The 23,167-nt window shown below is 36.9% G+C and overlaps 1 protein-coding gene across 5 annotated transcripts in view; it reads left to right on the top strand.

Annotated features, from left to right (window-relative positions):
- Positions 1 to 23,167, top strand: part of MED23 (mediator complex subunit 23) — a 507,528-nt gene that overhangs the window by 261,411 nt on the left and 222,950 nt on the right. For all 5 annotated transcript variants that reach the window (XR_010858539.2, XM_067136121.2, XM_067136122.2 and 2 more), the window contains exon 12: positions 3,971 to 4,134. Coding sequence is in view for 4 of the 5 variants with exons in the window: in XM_067136121.2 (XP_066992222.1) it covers positions 3,971 to 4,134 (164 nt within the window). In the remaining variant the exon portion in view is untranslated. The remainder of the gene's footprint in view (positions 1 to 3,970; positions 4,135 to 23,167) is intronic.

The raw sequence follows: 23,167 nt of genomic DNA, 5'->3' as shown, positions 1-23,167 counted from the left end.
ACCACGGCTGGTGTCATGCGGAGATGCAAGAAACTCCACTCAAGGGATTTGCAAGTTCGATGAGTCCAGTCACATTGTCAAAAGTGAAAGATTATAACCCCGCAACATATTCCCTGAAAATACAATTTTCAACAAATAACTGCCGTCATTGTTGCCATTCACAATGCACCGCATACTCATTGTCTTTCGTTTTGACTACACTAAATTTATACCTAAGTGTCACGACACCCAAAGAGTTTCCTTCCATGCCAACCAAATTCACCGTGCTTGTGGAGCCATATTCATGAACCCGGGACTTCAACTTGACAACTTCCAGTATGACTACGCCTATGAAACTCATTTGACATCCTTTAAAAAATGGTCGGATATTATTCCCAGCCCCCAACGGTTATGAACTGAGGTTAGACCACTCTGCATATTACTGTATAGTGTTAATGCTGCAGTCGTCAACCAACAGCTTAAACAACGAGACACACTTGGTGCCAGATATTTTGTATCCTTTCTCCCCAAGCTGCTCTCTTGTAAATATGTATTATAAGCTTGTAATTTCCCAACTGTTCAATGGAACATTGTAAAATTACTGTATAATTACCCTGTCAAGCTGTGATTGTTCAACCAACAGCAGTAATTAGTGTTACGAACATTGACACCAGGCACTTTATACCCTTTCTCCCCAAACTGCTTCTATGTAAATATGTGTATAAACTTTATAATTTCCTATGATTTTCTAATAGAGTAGTGTCAATTATTCTTCGGACCACCACTGCAGGACACTGCTAAAATACCCTGTGATTTTACGCATATATTGTTTATCTGTATCATCACTGAACATTGCTTTGTTTTTTGTTTTTTCATTGTAGTATATTAAGTTTGTATCTTAGTATTTACAATTTAATTACTGATTAGGTACCTGATTTATACCTTGAGGTGGTACTTTGACTGATGATGCCCTCAAAGAAGGGCGAAATATGTCTCAAATGGAAATGGTAATAAATTCCTAAATGTTTAAAAATTTATAATGTATTGAATAGGTGACACAATAAACCCTTTAGCATCCTACATATAGTATCTTCAATATGGATTAACAATGATATTTATCACTTGCAACCACTTAAGTTAGTCGAGCAGCTCGTCTCCTTTCTCCCACCGAGCTCGATAGCTGCAGTCGTTTAATTGCGGCCAGTATCCAGTATTCGGGAGATAGTAGGTTCGAACCCCACTGTCGGCAGCCCTGAAAATGGTTTTCATGGTTTCCCATTTTCACACCAGGCAAATGCTGGTGCTGTACCTTAATTAAGGCCATGGCAGCTTCCTTCCCACTCCTAGCCCTTCCCTGTTCCTTCGTCGCCATAAGACCTATCTGTGTCGGTAAGACTTTAAGCAATTAGCAAAAACTCTTCCCAGCCCAAACTTTGGAACATTTTTGTAACGCTACTCTTTTGTCGGAAATCATCCAGAACAAATTGAGCTGCTTTTCTTTGGATTTTTCCAGTTCTTGAATCAAGTAATTCTGGTGAGGGTCCCATACACTGGAACAATACTCTATTTGGGGTCTTACCAGAGACTTGTATGCCCTCTCCTTTACATCCTCACTACAACCCTTAAACACCCTCATAACCATGTGCAGAGATCTGTGCCCTTTATTTACAATCCCATTTACAGTCTGTGATTAGCCTAAGAAAGATCCTTTCTTACATTAACACCTAGGTACTTACAATGATCCCCATAGATCTGCGTTTCCTGTGCGATGTACAATACTTGTGGGTAGTACCATCACGTGTGGAACACTGTGAGTGTACGCAACTTTTGATTAGTACCGCAACATGACAAATACCATGGTTCTACTTTATTAGCGATAAGTACCATTATGAGGGGCTGTTGACCTGGATTTTGGACCCTTTAGACAACAAGCATCCTTGATTCATGATTGTTCAGGATTGTACTTTAGAAGTGGTCGCCTTGGTCAGTAATACTATTGTGTATGATAGTTTCTGGGTCGGATCCACTGATTGTTTTAAATTCATACCCATCCATTTATTCTTCATCACATTTTTAATTCTGGTCAGTGGATGATTTTGAACTTTTATTGTTACATTTCGTACCATTAGGGTCCGATGACCTAGATGTTAGGCCTCTTTAAACAACCAGCATCGCCGGGCTTAGTGGCTCAGACGGTTGAGGCGCTGGCTTTCTGACCCCAACTTGGCAGGTTCGATCCTGACTCAGTCCAGTGGTATTTGAAGGTGCTCAAATATGTCAGCCTTGTGTCGGTAGATTTACTGGCAGATAAAAGAACTCCTGCGGGACTAAATTCTGGCACCTCAGCGTCTCTGAAAATCGTGAAAGTAGTTAGTGGAACGTAAAGCAAATAACATTACAACAAGCATCATCATAATCAACCTCTCCTCCTCACTTCTCTTGCGTCTGGCTTGTTCTGGTGATACTATCTGTCAGATAGGCGATAATTCCCTGAAATATAATAAATACAATCACAAATTTACTGACATAAAACAGGATATGGAAATCCTCAAGATTATGAATAAAGGACCCCTCCTTAACATAACAGAAATCTGTTATATAGATTTGGACCAATATTTTAATCCAAATTACAATCTTAACGACATCTCCGAAAAACTGAATATTTTGTATGACCTTCTTATTTATATTTTTAGAAACAAAAAATCAAATAGTTATAAACCGATTTTTCATTCCATTCACGGCACATTTCTGCAGCAATAATCTATATTCCTACATCCCTTGGCCCCGCCTTGACTCCCTTCCTTTCTATTCCCCCTTTTTCCCCGCTCTCTCCTCTATTCCTCCCTGCACCTCCCCCTCCAGGCTTCAGTTGAACCTTGTTCACTCCACTCCTCAGTTAAGCCAACAACCAGCTCTGCTCCGCACGTTGCAGCACAAGGTGAGTCCCATACAACGTATGTCACTTAAGCGATACTCATCCCTTTGTGAAACAGGATGCTATACTGTACTGCCATCTTTTATTTCAGCGTGGAACTTTGTAAAATCCAGATATTATTTGACAGACAGTCAAAAATCTGTTATTTAGATGGCAGTGTAGCTGTCAACTGTGTCCATCCACTCACGCACGCAAAAGCTTGAGCGATAGTAAACAAATGTGGTTCCCATGTGCTTTAGTAGTCAGACACTGTGTACTGTTCAGTGTTGTATATATCTGGTAATTGTACAAAACCCCAGTATTTTCGTACCTCTACTCCTTCCTTGTACCCTAATGAATACATCTATTAACTAATAAGATTTGACAGCACCAACAAGTGAACTGGCAGTGGTTAGTTTCTGTACAATAACTCAACAGGTAGCTGATGCTGACGGCTGGTGCAATTATAAATAAACAGATCCCGATTTCAAGAAATTGCCGCTTATAATGGTTTCAGGCTCCAAACCACCGCAAGGTATGAAACCATGGACTGAACTAGAGTTTTTCAATTTTTTTTTTTTTTTTACTGATAATTTGTTCAGTGAAAGTACTAACGAAACCAATCGGTATGCGGTAACGATAGTTAGTAATAATTTAAAAAATGTAAAATCATATATCTTAAATTGTACGTATTGCTTTTATTTGCTTCAGTATATCTTGCTGTAAACATTTATAGGCCTAAATACATCATATAAGAGCAAGTGCTATCTCCAAAATCATGAAAGATGAATACAGGACATATAAGATAGAAATTTACATTTAAAATACGAGTAGTAAAAACAACACAGAGAACTTTAATTCGAGGGGTAAGGATTAAATCTTCATATGAACAAAGTCTAGATGTTCAAAAACTTGTGTTAGCCCTCGGTGTATGTTCTTGTTTTGCTGCCACCTTTCTGTCTTTGATGTAATTTTGTTAATATTGCTTTTTTATTAATTAGACCATTGTAATGTTTATTGTTGATTAGTTTTTTAAGATTTGAATATAAATTCCTCATCAGTGATGCGTATGTTCAGGCTCGGAGACTTTGTCCGGGACATGGTGCAAGGATTTGCTCAACACCATCATGCAGAACACTCCTCATAGCTGGGCGAACCACACTTTGCAGTGCTTCCCTCCGGTACTGAACGAGTTTTTCCAGCAAAATAATGTGTCTCGGGAGAACAAACCACAGCTGAAGGTAACTTTGATCTTTTACAAGACTGCAAGCTTTTAATCTCTAAATGATACAAGAATTGGTATGTGCAATGTATATGTATAAAATAAGAGTTTTGTCTGTACATTGCTCAGAAATGGAAAAGAATGGTATTTCTGTATCGGTCATGTCCACAGTAACAAGGTAATGCACTTTTTACTTTTCCGTAATTTCTGTCTGTCTGTCTGTCTGTCTGTCTGTCTGTCTGTCTGTCTGTCTGTCTGTCTGTCTGTCTGTCTGTCTGTCTGTCTGTCTGTCTGAACGGCTGAAGAGAATTTAATGAAAATCGGTATGTGAAGTTGGGGGATGAGCCGCTACAATCTGGGCTATAAATCATTTTATTCACGCTGAGTGAAATGGTAGTTTCGGGGAAGGCCTAAAATTTTACTCTTAACTATTTATATTATTAGTGGTCCTAACGATAAATATAGCATAACTTAAGTTATACAGAATTAAATTTCCGATCATTTATGTCATACATTGTTACCGTACCGGCTATGATAGCACAGATATTCATGAATTTGTATTTTTGTTGCTAAGTCCATATCTACGCAGAGCCACGAGAAAATGGGTTAACAGAATTTATTGAAAATCGGTATATAGAGTGGGGGAATAAAAAACTACAGTCTAAGCTACAAAAAATGTATTCAACCTGGATGAAATTGTAGTTTAGGGGAAGGCGCCTAAAATTTAATTTTTAAATACCTATTTTATTGGTCCCATCGAAAAGTACTACATAACAAAAGTTATAGTTAATACAATTTCCGATCATTTATGTTTTATTCACTTTTACAGTACCGACTACAATAAGAGTAGTATTTCAGAGTCGGAAGGAAACTAAATGTGACGGCCTACAATATCGAAAGCGTATAACATTGATCAACAATAACATTACTCTGACCATTGTTTGTTGTGATGTTCTTTGTCTCTTATGCTGCCGCTCAACTCCAATAGATGGGATTACTGCTGCGTACCGAGTATAACAGCCTGACTGAATATTGGCGTAAAATAGCTGGGGAGTTTGAAAACTTCCTTCATTAGCATGACATTGCTCTGGTTCATACATTTTCTGATACTGCTGGTACGTAACACACTGGTTCATCGTAGTATTCCAGCTATTCGATCCCTACTCTGACACACTGTTTTGAATGAGCAGTGTGCACACTTAAGGCAGGGGCTCACGTAGTAGTAGTAGTAGTAGTAGTAGTAGTAGTAGTGGTGCCTATTCCAAATTATAGCAGCACAATTGCACCATCCTGAGGGGGGTTTCTTTCTTGCACCATGTTGGACGACCTAACAATTGCTCCGGCTAAATTCCCCTCAACCTTCCATCATTTCTTCAGATCATTAAATGGATGAATGTATATAATAAAATTGATGCTAAGTGTCGGTAGCTATGTTCGCTTTAAATACTCATTGTATAGACAGTTATCGCATCATAGAATTTAAGCGATGTCGTTATCTTCACTTTTCCTATCACATTATTTGATATGTTAATCCTAAAATTGCTACGCGACACCTCTCAGGGGTAATTAAATTGCATCTACGAACCATACTATTTTTACGTGAGATCAACTGAGACACCACATTTCCTTTTCAATAAATTACTATCGATACCATTCATCATCCAGAATCAATATCAAGTTTTCCAAGTCCAATCATTCGAATAAAAGTGAAGAAAATAAATAAAATATTTTTTAAAAATGAATTAATTAAAAATTATTTATATCCTAATGATATTAGCCTATCTCCTAAAATAATAACATCTAAATTGGATAATCTATAATTTATTTCATGATTCTAGAATCATAAAAGGAAATCTGATAATATTCGTCAACATCAATCTACTTCCTCCTCTCTAAAAAAAAAATTAAATTTAAATCTATCTTCGATTTGTTTCAATCGTTCCTCTTCCATCAATCATACGCATCACAGAAATAAAAGATAAATTTTCTTAATTACATAATTCAAAAATAAATATCCTAACTATTGAAAACGTAGTATAACATTTTTGGGTTAACAATAAATCTAAGTCCCTAAGCCTAATTAAACTTCATAATAAAATTTTATAATCTGAGTCCATCAGTTCTTGTTTCTTTCTTTTATAAAAAAAAAATGCTTATTTTCATCATCATCACATTGATATTCTGTCACTATCATGCGTTTCTTTCGATGTTATAACGTTAGCAATCACAAGTAAGTTCCAAATATATATATATATATCAGCTTAAAATAGCTATTTCAAATATATATAGTTCATTAAATAAGTAATATTGGTCACCTTGACCATGTCATTTGGTTAAAATATTCAAATAACACCTTAAAATTAAATGTAGGTAACGTGTAAAGAATAATTATAATCGTAGTTCAAATAGAAATTATACCTAACATGATTTATGGTTTACCAATCTTCAGTCAGATATCAAAAATTTCGTAGGAATGCATTTGGTAACCTATTTTATTTAATTGTGGTAGAGATTTAAATTATAAGATTGTTCTGTGAATTAATTACATTCTCGACAACAAACTTCCAATAATATTTAGTACAACGTTGATATATTATCTATGAGGACAACAAGTTTCCCTTCTATTATTTCCTACTTGGATATTTACTATGAAGACAGTTTACGGTAACCCATATACGAAATCTGCGATGTATTTCATTGTACTCGTGTACCACTAATATATCTCGCATTACCATATTAGTATTTTGCCGCATATGTCAAACATCACCATCGGCCAATAATACGCCGTATTTACCGCCAAAATTATCCATAAGCATATCTATCTCTCCATTTACCAATATTAATTACCATAATATATCATTATTCATTCCCACAAACATATATCAGCGAATAATTACTCGTAAATCCACATTAACATGCCATTCAAATCATAAGTTCCCTACGTAAACATTTATCATTTCCAACATGACGGCAAATCATCTTAACATCTCATTAATGTACTGCAACGGTACTCTTTTGGGTTAGATTTCATATATAATACACATAAACACGTTAACCTGAAAATGAAACACATATATATACCAAACAAGTTAATATGTACTCACATTTCATCGCGTCGTACCAGCAAACAGATATTGGTTATTCAGAAATCAACTATCTTCTTTAAAAATATTAAATTAGGGTTACGTCTGTTTATATACGATGTTTCAATCCCATAATGGTTGAAAATCACATTCTAAATCTCTCCTTGTTCAATTATAAACATTCCTATATTATGACATTGATTGTAAACTCTGGAAGCAATACCTATTCCCATATATTAAGTCAACAAGGACAATCTCATTGCGAAGATGGCAACGACTGAGATTTTATCACGAAGAATTACGTAAAAACAACATACCAATGTTCACTACAAATATAACTACTATATTTACTGCATATTAATTTCAAGAAAATAAAGTAACTCTTTGGAACTTGCGATCACTGACGTTAGACGACTGGCTTTGGCTTCGATGTTGTCATCTTAGGACTGCGTAGAATGATTCCATCCTCCGTTACGTCACCATCAGGTTGTAGTTTTGGGACCCGGGATAGTAGAAACAGCTGGGCGGTCTTCGTCGGACAGCCGGCTCCATCTTCGATTTAGCCTCTCATGTTGTAGCCGTCAGTCATATGCGAAAGAAACATTTCCAAAACGGGAATTAATTTCACGTCCATACTCTTGAGAATGAGTATCTAGTTTATGTCTATGATTCAAGTTATTAAGACAGTGATTCAAGGTTAATTCTTTGCGGTAGTTTAACAGGTAAAATTTATCAAGTTAGCTTTCTAAAAATTCCTTTTGTCCAGCTAATCAACCTATACTGCTTTAAACTCGACTTGATTTCTCGTACGGCCTTCAGTTTATACTCCGACTACTGTTCGGGTATTTTCCAACTTGCTCTGATTTTCCGTCACGATATTCGTTCAATATATGTGATATTCAAATATTCCTTCGCTTTGCAGGTTCTTCAGCCGGTAATAACTGCAATATCTCCCCTTTTTTTTTATGCGAGGATTAATTTTTCTTCTCGTGGATAATTTTGCGTCATTTTGCGTAACAGATTTTTTTATTGTTCACCTACTTCTTCTTTTTTAACAATTTTAAAAACCTTCTATTATTTTATCACGGCCGCATGGATCCTTTATAACTTTCTGCCTCAGTCCGTGATCTAGGCATACTTAATTCATCAAATAAACATCTTTGCCGTCACGTGCATGGCCTTCTTGATTATATACGTTCGTATAATATATACACTCCGAAATCACGGCCTATTTCACTTAATATATGCATTCTTTTCTGATGTATGGCCCAATTACGTAATCTTCGCGATCTCATTACCGTGCATGGCAAACTTTTAATGTCGTATGACAACCTTTATTCAGTTATCAGGACGATGAAAACGGTACACAATTCACTAAATAACTCAAAGTTCAAGCCTGAAAGAGCCGTTTCTCAAAAAGAGCTTCTTCCTCTTAACTTTTATCAAATTCTACATTCATTTTATTCCAAATTGGAGGAAAAATTTGCCTCCAAGTCAGATTTTTCTGCCGCCAGTGTAGTGAATTGAGATTTTCTGATTCATCGGGTACTCCCAGGAAACAGATTAGTAAAAGGGCATAGTTACCCTGGGACTCTCCACTATTCGATCCCACCCCCGAAAAAAGATGAGGACTGTTCATGGATCACGGCTGTCTGCGGCCTGGTCATTCCAGCTCTGGAACTTTGGACTGTTAGACCTGCAGCGTAGTACTGTTCCTTAAAAGTGAGAAAATGTGTGGTTTTTAATTTGATCGAGTATTTCATATGAAGACATTGCTTTTACTCACGCCATTCCTATTGACGTCATTGTAATGACCTATGTTCATTTCAGTTGGGAGAACCACTAAGAGATTCTTTCTGAGGATGTAAACACGCAGGTGGGGAGTGAGTGTCTGCCATTATAATGAAATTCCCCAACCTGATTGTGACTGATAGTAGGCAAGCGGGCCTACCTTTACAATAAAAATTCCCTAACCAAGTCTTCATATGAGAAAAGACGTTTGGTGATTTCCCCGTCGCGTTTCTAGGGTAACGTCGAGAGCTATACAATTTAATACAGTCTTGCTCACAACGTGTACACTACCTAACCCGGAATTCTGTGTACAATGTAGAATCCTGTAGCGAAGCACGGGTACATCAGCTAATCATTGTATAAGGTGTGAATTATAAACAGTAAAACCTTGTTAGGACGTTTCTGCGGGGATAAGGAAAACTAATGTTTTAAGCGTAAAAACATTCTACCACGAACCTGCTACGCAGGTGTAGCAGGGGGAGAGGTGATACTCTCACGTGGCGCGTACCAGGTGGCGGATAGGGGGGTCCTAACTGGCTTGCCGGTGGACTTGAGGGAAATAAAATACCTCTCGCGGACCAAACACACACCCAATGTGGGTGGGGGAGTCAGACGAATAATACACCCACGGTATCCCCTGCCTGTCGTGAGAGGCGACTAAAAGGGGCGACCAAGGGTTGATTGTATTAGAACCATGAAACTACTTGTGATTAGTACCACCACGCGGAGAACACCAAGGGTTGCTTTTACTTGTGCGTAGTACCACTACATTAGGTACGAAATTGGTTTGTGATTAGTAGCACACAGGAGCATCGCGCAGTCGGCTTTTGCAGTACCTGTGATTAGTACCACCATATGAGCAGGACCATGGGATGATAGCTACCATGGTTCTGCCTTGCCTATGATTTGTACCCACTATATGAGGAACACCACGGGATAGGGAGAGGTCCCTGTGGTTAGTACTCTTATTTGATGAACACCATAGGTTTGCGTTGCCTGTAAATGGCGCCGCAAAGTGAGAAAAACATAGGTCTGTATTATATGTCGAATTTCATAAGCTCTGAGTAGTACAATAATGTGTGGAATGCCGCAAGTCTCTGCTACTTTTGATTAGTACCGCAACAGAACAAATACCATGGTTCTATTTTGATAGCGATCAATACTGTTATGAGGGGCCGATCCTTGGTCAGTAATACGATATTGTCACGTCTGTTTATGTGAATGTGAGACATTGCGGGTCGCAACCACTGATTGTTTTAAATTCATGTCCATCCATTCATTCTTCGTTCTCACGTTTTTGAATTCTGGTCAGTGGAGAATTTTAGACTTTTAATATGTCATTCCATTTCGTCTCATTTCGTACCATTAGGGGCTGATGACCTAGATGTTAGGCCCCTTTAAACAACAATCATCAATCAATCAAAAACATTCTACTGAATATACAAATAAAAACTGTTACCTACTACTACAGTGGTAACACAAACAAGGCACAAACACAGTTAAAAGGGAAGGTAAGAGTACAGTACACAATATAAGAAAACACTACACACTCAGAAAAACAATAACTAGCCTTTACGCGGATCTCCAACAAAACAAGTACGTAACTATCAGTAGGGCCAACTAGTGAACGACAAAACGGGAAGATGGAAGGGCTGGGAACCTACCAAAGGCATGGACATGGCTTAGATAGCGGATTCCGAAATGAATCACCGTGATCCTTAGTTTTTAAAATATTATTTACAAGATAATTCTACATATACATTCCAAGTTATGAGCTATAAGTTCAGTGATATACATAGGTTATTCGTAGCAGTGTAAATTCAAATTACAAATCAACTGTACATCTAGTTACCAATGCAGTAGTACAATGCAATTTACAGGTTATCCTCGCGTACCGTACCTAAAGTGATACAGAACTATCAGAGGCAAACCCCAAGGGAAATACTATTAAACTACAATATACATATTTTAGTGAAACAAAAAGGGAATGCCTCGGAAACGAAATGGGTAAGTCTAGCTGAAAACTAAGGCGTCATAAGTAGCTAATTTGGTGAATCTAGGCGAGGTTAGGGCAGACTCCTGTATGAAAAGCAAATCGGAACATTATGGAAATTTTAGCAGGAACGGAATTCAAGAGTGCTTACCCGAGGAGAGTGCCATCCCGAAAACCGGGGGACGTCAACCAGATAGGCTGCTCGCAGACGGGTAGACCAAGACCGACAGATTTCAGGATACCGAATTCATTCGAACACTGCCTCGCTCACTATATATAGGAATTACTGGCCTTGGAGGCAACCAATCAGCGTGCACGTGTTCCCTATTGCCACCTAGACTCACCAATCACAACCTTACTTTCGATTGCGAACTTTGACTAACATTCTAGAATACGCATGATCACGAAAGTCGTATTTTTCCAGAATAGACAGAACACACTTTCTAGAACACATACCAACAAAGTAACACACCCTGTACAACAGTTATGTAACTTTCTAGATCTTTCCAGGAATTCTACTATTCTACTATTTACAAATGCCTATGTTACAACATTATACAGTACAGGTGTAGATCAATAAAAATAAAACATCATATTGTATTTTACAAACAAAGACTTCAAAAAAAAAAATACATTCCACTTGCATTACATATTTCACTTGTAACAAAAACTATCCAGCAGGGATACGGAAACAGTAGGTACGATTTTTTCCAACATAAGGGGATTTTACATCGTATACCTGCGGGTACAGTGAAAGCTCTATGAGAAAAAATATTAAAAGTTGTGGCAAACACGTGAGAACAAATATGAAAACTTATTTCACTGGGTCTTATAAATAACAATAGTGCACTGAAAAGTGTTATAAAACACCAAACAACAAATATGAAAACATTTGAATGGGACCCATAAAAAATATCAAAGTATTATTGCAGATCACAGTCTTTCCAAAACAAATGTTAGTAGGAACCTTTTATTTCAGACCAGTGGGTTATTAAACATTATTTTTCAGGCCACACTCTTAAACATTGAATTGGAGATTATACGTGGTCATGTGCAACTGCAACAGAATTACTTTGGCCGCCATTTTGAATCAAACAACACTTCGACCAACGAAGACCAAGTCAAGTGATCGAGTTGAAATTGGAATGTGTGAGTTTCAACATTCACGCCAACTCTGCGTGCTTAAAGATGTTAATGCCAGTCAACTTGCTGACAGACTTTAATTTTGTTTTCATTAGTAAGGAATTTCACGACCTTTTCTATATCCACAATTAGGCTGTCACAAGACAAATATGCACCACGCTGGTCAACTTCACACGATTATGTTCCAGATGTAGGCTATCACGCGACAAATACTCGCTACCTTTCACTGTACAACTAAAACACAAAATACATTTCTAACTTCTGAATGGAATGCGAAATACAATCACAAACAGGCTCACTGTGTTATTGGTGAGGCTAACGGCTTTCTCCTGGAAGGTGCAACTTATCCTGTGAAGTTCAGGAATTCAAGGCCTTTTCTCGTTATCACGCTCCTGCGGCGAGGGCTCTTACCCGAGTTGGAAATCACGTTCCTTCCAGAAGGGATTACAAATAACATTTAAAGGGCTAAGAAAAAATGTGATCGTAATAGGCGTAAAGCGGTAATAGTGAAAATTCGTGTCGCGGAAAGTGGGGTATTTTTTATATAGATTTAATACAATGAGAATTGGGACTTCAAATTTATGACATGCTAAGCAGGAAAACGTGTTACTGAGGAATGCACTAATGAGATTTCACTGTAAACATGTTCAGTCAATCAAGAGTAGCATAGATCTCTATTGGGAAGCCTGTTGCTGAGTTGAAATTAATTGCGTTGGGTGAACACCAAATGTGTCATCAGAGATCATGATGTAACCTTCACTACAGTGGTTACACAAAACAAAGCACAAAAACAGTAAAGGGGGGAAGGTAAGAGCAACTACACAATATCAGAAACCACTACACACTCAGCGAAACATCAGCTGGATTACACGGGTCTCCGCCGACAACATACGTAAAACAGTAGGGCCAACTAGTGGATAATAAACCAGGAAGATGGAAGGAGCTAGGACTTTACCGAGGGCGTGGACATGGCTTAGTTTGCAGACTATGAAATAATTCGCTGTGATCCATAAATTTGAAAAATATTATTTACAAATGAAATTTTACAAAATACATTCCGAAACCAAATCCACAAACTTGCAACTTACGAATTATAAGCTCCGTGATACACCTAACTTAGAGGTTCTTTGATAATATCTATGTACAAGTTACAAAATTCCAAACCAACTATACATCTAGTTACAAATCCAGTTGTACAACGCAATTTACAGTGAAATAAACGTACTCTCCAAAACTCTAAGCATACATCAAGTGACACTGAACTACCAGAGGCAAACCCCAAGGTAAATATATCAAACTACAATCTACATATTTAGTGAAATAAGAAATGGGAATGCCTCAAAAACAAACAGGCAAGCCCAGCTGAAAAGCTAAGGCGTCATAAATAATTAATTTGGTGAATCTGGGTTAGGCTAGGGCAGACTCCTATACGAAATAGCAACCGAACATTACGGAAATTTTAGCCAGAACAGAATTCAAGAGTGCTTACCCGAAGGTGGCCCATCCCGGTAGCGAAGCGTCGCACACAACGTAAAACTACAGACAGACCAAGACAGACTGAATTATCATGAACGCTGCCTCGCTCTCTATATATAGGAAAACCCTGGCCTTGGAGTAGCCAATCAGAATGCATGAGTCCGCCCATCCCCACCGAGTTTCACTCATCACAATTCCAACTTTAGTCGTGAACTTAACCTACATTCTCGAATACGCGATCGCGAACCTTCCATTTCCAGAACAGTCAGAAAATACATTCTAGAACACATAACCAACAAAAGGCAACACACCCTGCTCAAACATTCATGTAACAAAAGTTTGTGGATATTTCCAGTAAATATAGAACTGAATGCTACTATTTACAAATACATATGTTACAAATATTACACAGTACAGGTTAGGTCATTACAAATAAAACATTATATTGCCCCCATTTTTCCCGAGCTAAGCCCAGCCATCGAGCGAGGAATCCCAACGTGGACCGTTCGATCGTTGGCTATCACTTTCTAGAGGCATTTAAGGGTTGTTAAGGATTGATGACCAAGCAGGATAAAAAGAAATATTAAAACAACACTCTGACATTTATTCACATAAGCAGACAAACAGATAAAATATTCTTGCTGATATTTTACTTTTAACAGAGAACTTTCATAACATTGGATTTCTTCCTCGATTTAGAGTGACACGTGTTCATATCTCCAGCCTTACTGTGCTGTAATGAAACCAAAGAAGTAATTAGGCCACTTGCCTTTTCAAACCAAACATTTGACTGAAAGAATTAAATAAATTAACATGTGTTCAAAGCTTTACCAATTTAAAGTAGTCTCAACACGTGGTTTTTAAGATGTATTCAACTGAATTTGTCATTTACAGTATCTAATATTGGTCAATGACACCAACATGAACTTCAGTAGAAAATGAAAATTGTTTCCAAAATTCTCAAAATTAATTAATCATTATTCTGATTATTATTATTATTATTATTATTATTATTATTATTATTATTATTATTATTATTATTATTATTATTATTATTATTTTCTTATCATTCAATTAACCTGTTTTATTGTCACACGATCGTGTTCTTACTAATTTTCCACTGCATCATTTACATAATGATCATCATTAGCATTTCAGAGTAATGATTTTTAATTAATTATTAATGACTTATTTTCACAATGTTTCAAAGCAATCAGGCGGCTAATGAATTTCTACCTCTGATCTTTGCATTTCATTTCTATTCAAATTAATCTTAAAGTATTTCAGATTTTTAGAAATTTACATTACCAACGTGTGAGCTAGTTAAATGAATTTTATTTACAAATCGAGTGCCTTCACAAAGTAACGAGATGATCTTTCCTTTTAAATCTCGCTAATTAAGAAAATAAATTCCTTCCTAGTCTTCCTTGACTTAACTTAATTAAACTTTCCCTTAAGGGCATAAAATTATTTCTTAAGGCGACACACAACGATGAGTGTGATCTGCGTCACAGCGAGTGCGTGGCCAGATCAAAATTAAATGAAATCAACATGACACAAGAGAAATATACACATTTACACACACACATTCACACTAGGGAAACACGTTTTTATGTACACTATTTACATCGAATCCTGATTTGGCAAATTTATCCATGATTTTTATTGGTGGTCGGGACGCGTAATGTCCAACAGAAATAATCCGTGTACTGAAATTCTCCTACATTTAATGGTGGCTAGTGATCGAAGTCATGGGTATCACTTGGTAGAAACACATTTCACATATCAATGCAAGTTCATCTAATTCATGAAATTATAATGGAAGATTCTAGTAAAATCCATAAGCACTACCATCATTTGGGCTACAGGTTGATTTTACCGCAAGCGTGAGCCTTACTCGTATTATTTTTACTTCCTACTTGTGAAATACACTCGCAACACGTGCTCCAATAATCTATCTTGCCCTCCAAATACACAAGAATAAATCAAATATCACCATTAATTCATCAATTGCTCAATTATACAACAAATATCCCTCAGGATAGGCCATATTCCAGACCCTTCATGAACAGAGCACATTCCATCTCACATTTAGGAACTCTACAATAGTTTTATGGCTCACGAGCGTTTACTTCTGTTTTACCCGATCTTTAGTCAATATTATTATTACATCTAGTGATCCTCATGGAATATCGTAAAATTAGATGACTTCATCATAAAAACAACAAGTGATCTTAAAAGACACTAGGTTCGACCCTATTCACTCAAAATGTACACGCAAATTTTCCGTCCGGTAGCTTTCAATATTACAAGGAAAGTAGATTTATCGTGTGGTCAGTGATTATTAAATATAAGCTCCTTAAGCATGGGAAATCATTCAAAGACAACCTACATGTCTACTCTAATAGATCCAAAATTTCATTCACACGTACCTAGTCTACCATGACACCTTAAGAAGTAGGAAAAATGAAATATGTCTAACTACAGCAATCTAATAGATCTATGACTTAAGAAGAAAGACCTCTAGTTGTACAAAAGGTAAGACAGATAAATTAAATTAAAAAGGTACTCAAGTTTTGGTGAAGTTCGATTCCCGTCGACAGTCAGTTATTTCAGCATACTCCGGCCAGTCTCCTTCCAATTACCAGAGACGCCTTACATTTTTACAGCTCCATGGAGGCTCTGCAACAGGTGTCCCTTGATGAAATTGTGTTGCCGGTGGTTGCGGAATTCTTCATCTTGAGATGTTCAATTCTAAGACGTCTTCCATAGATTGCTGGTCACAAGCTGTAACTGAGATGACAAAATTAAGTATTTTGCACAAGCACACGCAGAATATAACTAGCTCATCTACACTGTCACACTTAACTTGGCTCCTAGGCGTTTTTATTCCACAGAATTCACTGATTATGAGACTAAATTCTGGTAGAACGGACGTCGACTTGACTTGAAAATTTTCTTTCCACGTGGTCCGGTAACGTGTTGTCTCACACAGCGAAGAATATATTCAGAGAGCTTCAGAACAAGAGAACAAGCATTAAGAGAACAATTCACTCGAAGCAAGGCCTTTTGTCTAATTAGCCAGGGAGGCGTGTTCTTCAGCGAGAACGGTAATTGGCTGATGGTCTCCTTTAATTTGCGCAGACTATTCCAGAAACAAGCTGGGTTGTGCGTGTGCGAAGGCAGTCACGTGGTTTGATCCGACCTTGGCACAGTCTCGGTGACGTATCTCACCCCTCTGGACGACAAAAAAAACTCGTTCTCGGCTCGCCACAACTTCCCAGATGACATGCTGCGGTTTTAAGCAGACAATAAAATTTTTGCTTTCCACTTGTTAAAATACTCGTAATATCGCCAATTTTAACGGGGACATCATCATACTTTACAAATAAAGTCTTCAAAAAACACTTTCCACTTCCACTACATGTTCAGCTGTGACACATGACATTGTACAGTCGAGTTATTTCCGCGTTTCAAAAAGTCTGACTTCCTCAGCCACATTGAACTCTTGAACTTGGGACACTCTACTACTGATCCACAGAGGGAGCTACTGTATTCACCTGAGTTTGTCAACTTTTTTTTTTTTTTTTTTTGTACTGTTCAAAAATATCTGTTGGCCTAGAATCGCTATTGTTAACATGGCCAGTATAGTAGACGACATCCTTTATGAATGCAGTAGGAAAAAGTTATGCAAAATAACACCAGGAGATGCCACAGGTAAGTTTTCACCATCGTGGAGACTCAGGCCCAGTTTCATCAAAAGTTTCAGAAGTTAACACCATGTTAAAAAGAAATGTGCATTTCCTCAAACTCTGCCTGTGAAATGTTAGCTAACACGTTGTTGACTCTCGCGAGAGTTATGAACAATGCGAATCTAGAAGGCAGTGGCAGATTCAAGCAGTTTTTCAGCATGCTCTGTTGCAATTTTGTTTGAATATGCCCGTAAAACATGGTGCGCGAAGTTGACTTTAACAAGTTGTCTATAGATTTGAATCACAGTCTGCAGCTAAGAACAGGAAACTGTCTTTTACATACCTCTATCGTCCTTTCCATGTTATTCTCTGTTCTGATGTACGTGCATGCTGTATTATAATGGTTTTGAGGTTTTGTTTCAGGATAAAGTGTGAGGTTTGAAGATACCTTCTGAATGGCTCAGATGGTTGAGGCGCTGGCCTTCTGACCCCAACTTGGCAGGTTCGATCCTGGCTCAGTCCAGTGGTATTTGAAGGTGCTGATATACGTCAGCCTCGTGTCTGTAGATTTACTGGTATGAAAAAGAACTCCGGGGCCTAAATTATGGCACCTCAGCATTTCCTAAAACCATAAAGGTAGTTAGTGGGATGTAAAGCCAATAACATTATTAGATATCATCTATCTGGATCCCTTTATAGAACCTGGCCATCTAGTAACTACATCCCTGATTTGAAGGTCAGGATCATTAATTACTTGAACAGTAATGAACAAAGTGTCCCTTCCTATTGCGGCACATTTCAGCTCTGTTGTTACCAGGTGATTGGAGTCTTGTGAGTGTACTACCCTATCTATTGCACCCAAAACACCAGCAAAATTACATATTTCATAGAAGTTGCAGATGATCCGCTGAAGGAAATTTGTTACCTTCTTCTCATCAATGCCATTATTACTGAAACTCTGCTAACAGTTCTATTAAATGAAGCTTTTGGAATTCTAGGATTGTCTCCCGATATTACCTGAAAAATTGTTGGTCAAGCATTTGAAAATTATTTGATCTCAAATGTGCTTGATGGCACAGAAGAAGACAGTGACAAAGAAATAAGCAACAATAAATCTGAATCATCTGATGGTGATGATTGACTAAACAATTGGGAGGGTGCTGTCACCATTTTGTTTGGTTATGGACAAAATTGTAAATGAGACAAAGGAAGCGTATGGAAATAGGAACATGAAGTTATTACCATTTGTAGGCAATATTGTGGTCTGGGGGATGAACAGCAAAAAAGCACGAGGACAACTTGATGTACTGAACAAGAAAATTGAGAAGTATGGTATGAAAATCAGTGCAGAGGAGCAACATCATGGTGATACAAGAAATGCAAAGGCATTGTAAAAATCTGCAGTCAAAGCCTTGAAATTGTTGACAGTTTCGAATACCTAGAACACAAGGCTCGACATGGAGATTAGCAAGAGTGCATTCTACCAGAGTGTAAGAAACTTTGACTGGAATAAGGAAGTGTAAAGAGGTAATGTACAAAATGTATTATGCACACATATTGACTTATGTGGCTGAGACCTGGACAGTGATAAGTAGGGAGGAGAGCAGAATTCAACCCAGCGAAATGAAATACAATAGAAGTCCGTTATAGTGAGAATTCATAACAGCGAACAATTTACTCGCTATAGCGGATTGTCGTTATATCCAATTTTTGTATAAAAGTGTAACCGTGGGATTTGAGCGCGTACATAAATAATAAAAATAATAATATAGAAATAATAATGATAATGAGATAGGAAAATGACGCAGTGGCGGAGAATACATATAAACCAAATACAGGGAACACTTACAGGCCTAAAAATGACAACTAAGACAGGATAGTGGAACGTGCTGGGAAGCCCTCTCTATGAGGTCCATGGGAACGTATGATGTTATGGGGGAGAAAAGACTTACAAGAAACAACTGTATTAACTGTATTAAAAATGACAAGAAGGTTTTACAAAATACAGTTCCACGACACGGAAACAAGACATACTTAAGTAACTTAACATAAAATTTGATTTAACAATGCACCATCCTGGAGGGGGGGGGGGGGGGGTTTCTGTCATGCACCATAATGGGCAACCATTTCTAATATGTGCGTCCCATTGGGTGACCTAACAGTTGCTCCGGCTATTTTCCCCTCAATCACCCATCACTCTTACAGACCATTAAACGGATGAATGCATAATAAAATTGATGCTAAGTGTCGTTGGCTAAGTTCGGTTTAAATCGTCATCGTATAAACAGTTATCGCATCATAGAATTTTAGCGATGTCGTAACCTTCAATTTTCCTATCAGAATATTTGATATGGTAATCCTTGCATTGCCACGCGACACCTCTCAGGGATAATTAAATTGCATCCACGAACCATAATATTTTACGTGAGATCAACTGAGACACCTCATTTCCTCTTCAGTAAATTATTATCGATACCATTCATCATCCTGAATCAATATTAGGTTTTTCAAGTCCAATCATCCGAATATAAGTGAAGAAAATAAATAAAATATTTTTTTAAAAAATGGATTAATTTAAAATTACTTAAATCCTAATAATATTAGCCTATCTCCTAAAATAATAACATCTAAATTGGGTAATCTATAATTTATTTCTTGATTCTGGAATCATAAAAGAAAATCTACTAATAATTATCATCATCAAATATCTTCCTCTTCTCTAACAAAGAAAATAAAATTTAAGTTAACTTCAATCTGATTCAACTATTCTTCTCCATTAGTTAAGCGCATCACAAAAATAAGGATAAGTTTTCTTGATTATAAAGTTGAAAGTACATTTTCTTTCTATTGAAAAAAAAAAGTAGTATCATATTTTTAGGTTGAAAATAAATCTAAGTCCCTAATCCTAATTAAACTTCATAATAAAATTGTATAGTTTGAGTCCATCAGTTCTTGTTTCTTTCTTTTATAAAAAAAAAATGCTTATTTTCATCATTATCACATCAACATTCTGTCATAATGATTCACTTATTTTGATATTATAACGTTAGCAATCACAAGTAAGTTCCAAATATATCGGCCCAAAAATGGCTATTTCAAATATATATTGTTCTTTAAGTGAGAAATATTGGTCACCTCGACCATGTCATTTAGTTAAAATATTCAAATAACACCTTAAAACTAGATGTAGGTATCGTACAAAGAATAATTATAATCGTAGTTCAAATAGAAATTGTACCTAACATGTTTTATGGTTTAGCAATATTTAATCAGGTATCTGTAATTCCGTAGGAATGCATTTGGTACCCTATTTTATTCAATTGCGGTAGAGATTTTAAATTATGGGATTGTTCTATGAATTAAATTCATTCTTGACAACATGCTTCCAATAATATTCAGTACAACGTTGATATATATTATCTATGAAGACAACAAGTTTCCCTTCTTTTATTTATTCCCTACTTGGATATTTCCTTTGAAGACAGTTTATGGTAACCCATGTATGAAATCCGCGATGTATTTCATTGTACTCGTGTACCACTAACCCAATATATCTCGCATACCATATATATAATATATTTTGCCGCGTATGGCAAACATCATCATCGGCCCATAATACGCCGTATTTACCGCCACAATTATCCATAATATGTCATAGCGAATAATTATTCATAATTCCACATTAACATGCCACTCAAATCATAATTTCTCTACGTAAACATTTATCATCATCAACATGACGGCAAATCAACTTAACACCACATTACTGTACTATAACGGTACTCTTTTGGGTTAGAATTCATATATTATGCGCATAAACACATTAGCCTAAAAATGAAATGCATATATAAATCAAATAAGTTAATATGTACTCACATTTCATTGCGTCGTATCAGCAAACACATATAGGTTATTCAGTAATCAACTATCTTCTTAAAGAATATAAAATTAGGGTTACGTCACTTTAAATACGATGTTTTTGTCCCATAATGGTTAAAAATTACATTCTGAATCTCTCCTTGCTCAGTTATAAGCATTCCTATCTTATGGCATTGATTGTAACTCCTGAAGAAATACCTATTCCCACATTAATAATAATAAGTCAACACGGACAATTTCATTGCGAAGATGGTAACGACTGTGATTTTATCACGAAGAACTACGTAAAAACAACATACCAATGTTCACTATAATTATAACTACTATATTTACTGCATATTAATTTCGAGAAAATAAAGTAACTCTTTGGAACTTATCTTGCGATCACTGACGTTAGATGACTGGCTCTGGCTTCGATGTTGTCATCTTAGGATTGTGTAGAACGACTCCATCCTTCGTTATGTCACCATCAGGTTGTAGTTCTGGGACTCGGGATAGTAGAAACAGCTGGGCGGTTTCCGTCAGACAGCCGGCTCCATCTCCGATTTAGCCTCTCATCATGTTGTTGCAGTCAGTCATAAAAGAAAGAAACATTTCCAAATCGGGAGTTAATTTCACATCCATACTCTCAGGAATGTATATCAAGTTTGTATCTAAGATCAGGTTTTTAGGACAGTAATTCACGGTTAATTCTTCGTAGCAATTTAACAGTTTGAATATATCAAGTTAGTTCTCTAAAAATTTCTTTTGTTCGGCTAATCAACCTATACAGCGTTATATTCAACTTGATTCCTCGTACGGTCTTGAGCCTATACTCCGACTACTGTTTGGGTATTTTCTAACTCGCTCTTCACGATATTCCTTCGTATATCTTTGATTTCCAAATATTCTTTCGCTTCGAAGGTTCTCCAGCCGGAAATTACTGCAATATCTCCCTTCTTATTTACTCAAAGATTGGCTTTACTTCTCGAGGATAAATTTACGTCGTTTTTTGTAACGGACTTTTTTTATTGTTCAGCTACTTCTTCTTGTTTTAACAATCTTGAACACCTTCTATTATTTTTTTACGGCCGCATGGATCCTTTATAACTTTCCGTCTCAGTCCGTGATCTAGGCATCTTTAATTCATCAAAGAAATATCTTTGCCGTCACGTGCATGGCCTTCTTGAATATATACGTTCGTAAAATGTATACACTTCGAAATCACGGCCTATTTTACTTAATATATGCATTCTTTTCTGACGTATGGCCCAATTACGTAATCTTCGCGATCATTACCGTGCATGGCAAACTTATAATTTCGTACGACGACCTTTATTCCGATCTCAGGACGATGAAAACGGTACAACAATGAAGGTGATGCTACATTAAAGGTATAGTTTAAAGCGAAAGTATTTAATGGATGAAAGAATTGAAAGTACGGCAATTGGAACCTAGGGTAAACTCGGACACATCAAATTAAACTTTTAAAATGACATTAAGCGAAGAAATAATGAAACACAAAAGCAATTAAACTAAATGAAATGAAACCGGAAAACATTGAGAATAACATTGCAAAAACACTGAAATAACACTTACCGCGGAAAGATGGAGCTCCCGAGGGTAGTAGCCCTCGAACGCGAACGCTCGCTTGGGCGGTCGGATGGAAATTGACGCCGAGCTCACGCATCATTATTCGAAGCCGGCCACAAGGCCGGAAATGGCCCGATTACAATCAACCAATAAGATCAAACTTACCCTAGATTCCTGGACCTTTTTGCCAATAGGAAATCTCGTGACCATATATGGTCATTTTAACATCGTTAGCAATTGCACAGGTTCTGGAACCTTACGATTACAGCACCAAAATTTCATCATAGGAAACCGCGCTTGCAGTACAGGTACAGGATGCTCCAAAATAAATCACCTTACAAATTTTACATCAGATTACATAAAAACTACATTTTAAAAAAAATTACTTCAAAACACTTTTGCATGTTGCAATGTTCATACAGT

Source organism: Anabrus simplex, chromosome 1 (assembly GCF_040414725.1).
Source record: "Anabrus simplex isolate iqAnaSimp1 chromosome 1, ASM4041472v1, whole genome shotgun sequence".
NCBI classification, from domain to species: domain Eukaryota; kingdom Metazoa; phylum Arthropoda; class Insecta; order Orthoptera; family Tettigoniidae; genus Anabrus; species Anabrus simplex.
The sequence above is the reverse complement of the archived record's forward strand: the minus strand, read 5'-3'. Positions and strand labels throughout refer to the sequence as shown.